General features: G+C 35.1%; 1 protein-coding gene across 1 annotated transcript; it reads right to left on the bottom strand.

Annotated features, from left to right (window-relative positions):
• Window positions 1-890: 890 nt before the first annotated feature.
• LOC121375792 lies at window positions 891-2,604 on the bottom strand. Its single transcript, XM_041503437.1, has 2 exons — window positions 1,983-2,604; window positions 891-1,025 (listed from the first exon to the last, which is right to left on the bottom strand). The coding sequence occupies exons 1-2, from the start codon at window positions 2,339-2,341 to the stop codon at window positions 974-976; spliced, it is 411 nt and encodes a 136-aa protein (XP_041359371.1). The 5' UTR covers window positions 2,342-2,604; the 3' UTR covers window positions 891-973.
• Window positions 2,605-2,809: the final 205 nt, after the last annotated feature.

Raw genomic sequence — 2,809 nt, 5'->3', positions numbered from 1 at the left:
TTAACCCACGATTATATATTCATTTTCACACATTGTGACATACTGTGTATATATATATATATATATATATATATATATATATATATATATATATATATATATATATATATATTTATTTATTTATTTATTTATTTAAGTTTACATATCTGATACAGGCGTTAAAAAAAAGAACTATGGATATATTATATTATTCACGTATTATTAATATTGTGTCACGTTTACAAACGATTAACTATGCAGCGTTGTTTGTAGTTCGATACATTTGTCATAAACTCAGTTGCTGTGTTGACGGCAAATGTATCGGACTACGTAGGTACGTCAAAACATCGGAAATACAGATTAGAAGAAAAAACACATTGAAAAACGCTCAGTTATAAAACTGATTTGTATTACTTAAAGGGGTACTGGAGCGGACAGGGCTTCATATAAAATGGATTCATAGCCTTACAAAGTATAAGGGAAAATTATATATAAATTAAAAAAATATATATTTATATTTAAAAACGAGCTCAACCGTGTACGAAAGTAAAAAACGGAACTCTTCTTTTTGTAACACTACAACAGTCATGCGTGACGTCACAGGTGAAACAGCCATGTGGGGAAAACACGTAATGGCCGCATAATGGAAGCTCTTATCATCGATTAAGTTAATTGTTATTACATCTTTGTTCGCGAGAAATCGCGTTTCTATGAATGGAAAATGGTCCTTTGTGCAGCTGTCAACTGTAGTAATGACTCAAGAAGGGTCAAAGGCATTGGGTATTACTCGATACAGGCGAGAGAGAAAACGTACCAAAGTATATATGGGTACATAATCTTCGGCGAAAGAACTATGTTGTCACAAAACACTCTGTTCTGTTCAATAAAAACAAAACAATAAATGAATGTTGTCTTGTTCATATATTTATTATACCAAATTGAACATCAAAGTGTGCACTTATGACAAATAGTTGCGTAGTAACGTGTGACAACTTCACCAACATAAAAATGCTACACTGAGAAAATCCTGACGATCTCGCCACAGCCTGAAAAAGTGAAATAATAAGAAATGTAAACTTAAAAAATGTTACATTACATGATGAAACAAACCATAAATGTGTACTTTACGTGTATTTATTATAATAAACTGTAAACTGTAAACTTAAACAAGAAAAAACAAAATCGACACGGGGCGAGATCGCCAGGCTCCGTTGGAAAATCCTGGCGATCTCGCCCCGGCTTGCAAGTGAAATCGTCAGAAATGTAAACTACCAATGTATTACATTTTACAACAAGAAAATCAAAACATGACTACTGCACATGTATTTACTTAATGAAGTAAACATAAAACAGCTTGTAACTTGAATATTGTTGAGTTATAATGTACTGGCGACTTCGCTAAACAGACATGCAACACGGAAGTAAATATGGCGATCTCGCCACAGCGTGTCCCAACACAAAACTAGTAGTATAAGTGGTATAACCCTGTTAGTTTTGGCACAAAAACATGCTGATAATGACAGTAGATATATACTATAATATATGTTGTAATATATGTCTTCTAGCAAGTCTAATATGTATGATAACTTCGCCTAACGATGAAAATAAGTCCTGGCGAAGTCGCCCCGGGCGAGATCGACACGGGGCGAGATCGCCAGGCTCCGGTGTTACAAGGTCAATATAGATGTTTCACAATAAATTAGTATATAAAAATGTATGTAAAGCACATATTTAGTCTTTAAGTAATAAAAGATTACATAAATCGACCACATTTTAATAATTTTCAAGGAAATGTACCAAAATTTGAATTTAAAACAAAAATGGGGCTAATTCAGTAATTGCTGTTTGGTTTGACCTAAGAAGGAAGGTAAAAGCGTTTTAGAAATAACAATTTTTGTGTGCAAATTTACAAACCAATCGGTTCAGAAATAAATAACTTGTAGTAAATTGTATAGTATGAAAAAGGGCGTTCCCTGTGGTACGGACCATAGTAAGCTACATACCTATTTGGTACTGGTTCTGTGTAGTCATCGCGTCGTATGTCGGCTCTGGCTGCGAGGGCTGTCCTGAGCACTTCTGGATACAAACATATAATCGGGAAATCATAATGTTCTAGAATGCACTGCAAGTTGGTGGTTTGCATTTTGTCGCCGATTTGGTCTACTTCTAAACAACAGATACTTTCTTTTACCGTGTCCATTGGTCTGCAGTTGCCACACAAACACCAATCTCGGTTTCCCAATCGCGCAATATTTTCGACATTTTCTTCCAATTCATCGCCTGAAGATAATCCTATGTCGAAGTCCGACTCACTATCATGTTCGGAACGTTCGGGCTCAAACATAAACGGTTGGTAAGCCATTGATCAAAGCGCTAATGTAAACAAATCTATCAAAAAGCACATGGTTTCACATATTGTTTACTGGCTGGCTGTTCACGTGCTACGTCACAGCCAATGCACGCGGCTTTTCGCGTAGTTATTTTATCCATGCGCGTAAAATAGAAACCGTGTTAATATTGTCAATTAATCCTAAACCCGTTAACATATTAAACATTTTATTGCATCATTCTTCATTTTAGGCTCCATATTTGTTTAATTTGGCATTAGAGCCAGCCTACACCTTTCCTTTAATATTTTATTAAATGCTCCTTACAATAACACAGATCTATATTTGGCATAATTTACCAATATAGTAGGCCTACTCGTTCATATTTAGGTTTATTTCTCGCGGAAACATTGGACTCCTTTGTGACATGGGGGGCGTGGCTTACGAAAAAGAGCGTAACTTAAAATCGCATTCTCTCCCACAAAACAACATCACCAACAAAA

The sequence above is a fragment of the Gigantopelta aegis genome, chromosome 6 (assembly GCF_016097555.1).
Source record: "Gigantopelta aegis isolate Gae_Host chromosome 6, Gae_host_genome, whole genome shotgun sequence".
Lineage (NCBI taxonomy): Eukaryota > Metazoa > Mollusca > Gastropoda > Neomphalida > Peltospiridae > Gigantopelta > Gigantopelta aegis.
This window is presented reverse-complemented; position numbering and strand designations above follow the sequence as displayed.

Excerpts from the sequence above, each read along its gene's own strand:
- LOC121375792 (XM_041503437.1), bottom strand. The coding sequence starts at position 2,341 with ATGGCTTACCAACCGTTTATGTTTGAGCCCGAACGTTCCGAACATGAT. Across the intron at positions 1,026-1,982 it reads ACAGAACCAGTACCAAATAG|GCTGTGGCGAGATCGTCAGG; the intron begins GTATGTAGCTTA and ends TCACTTTTTCAG.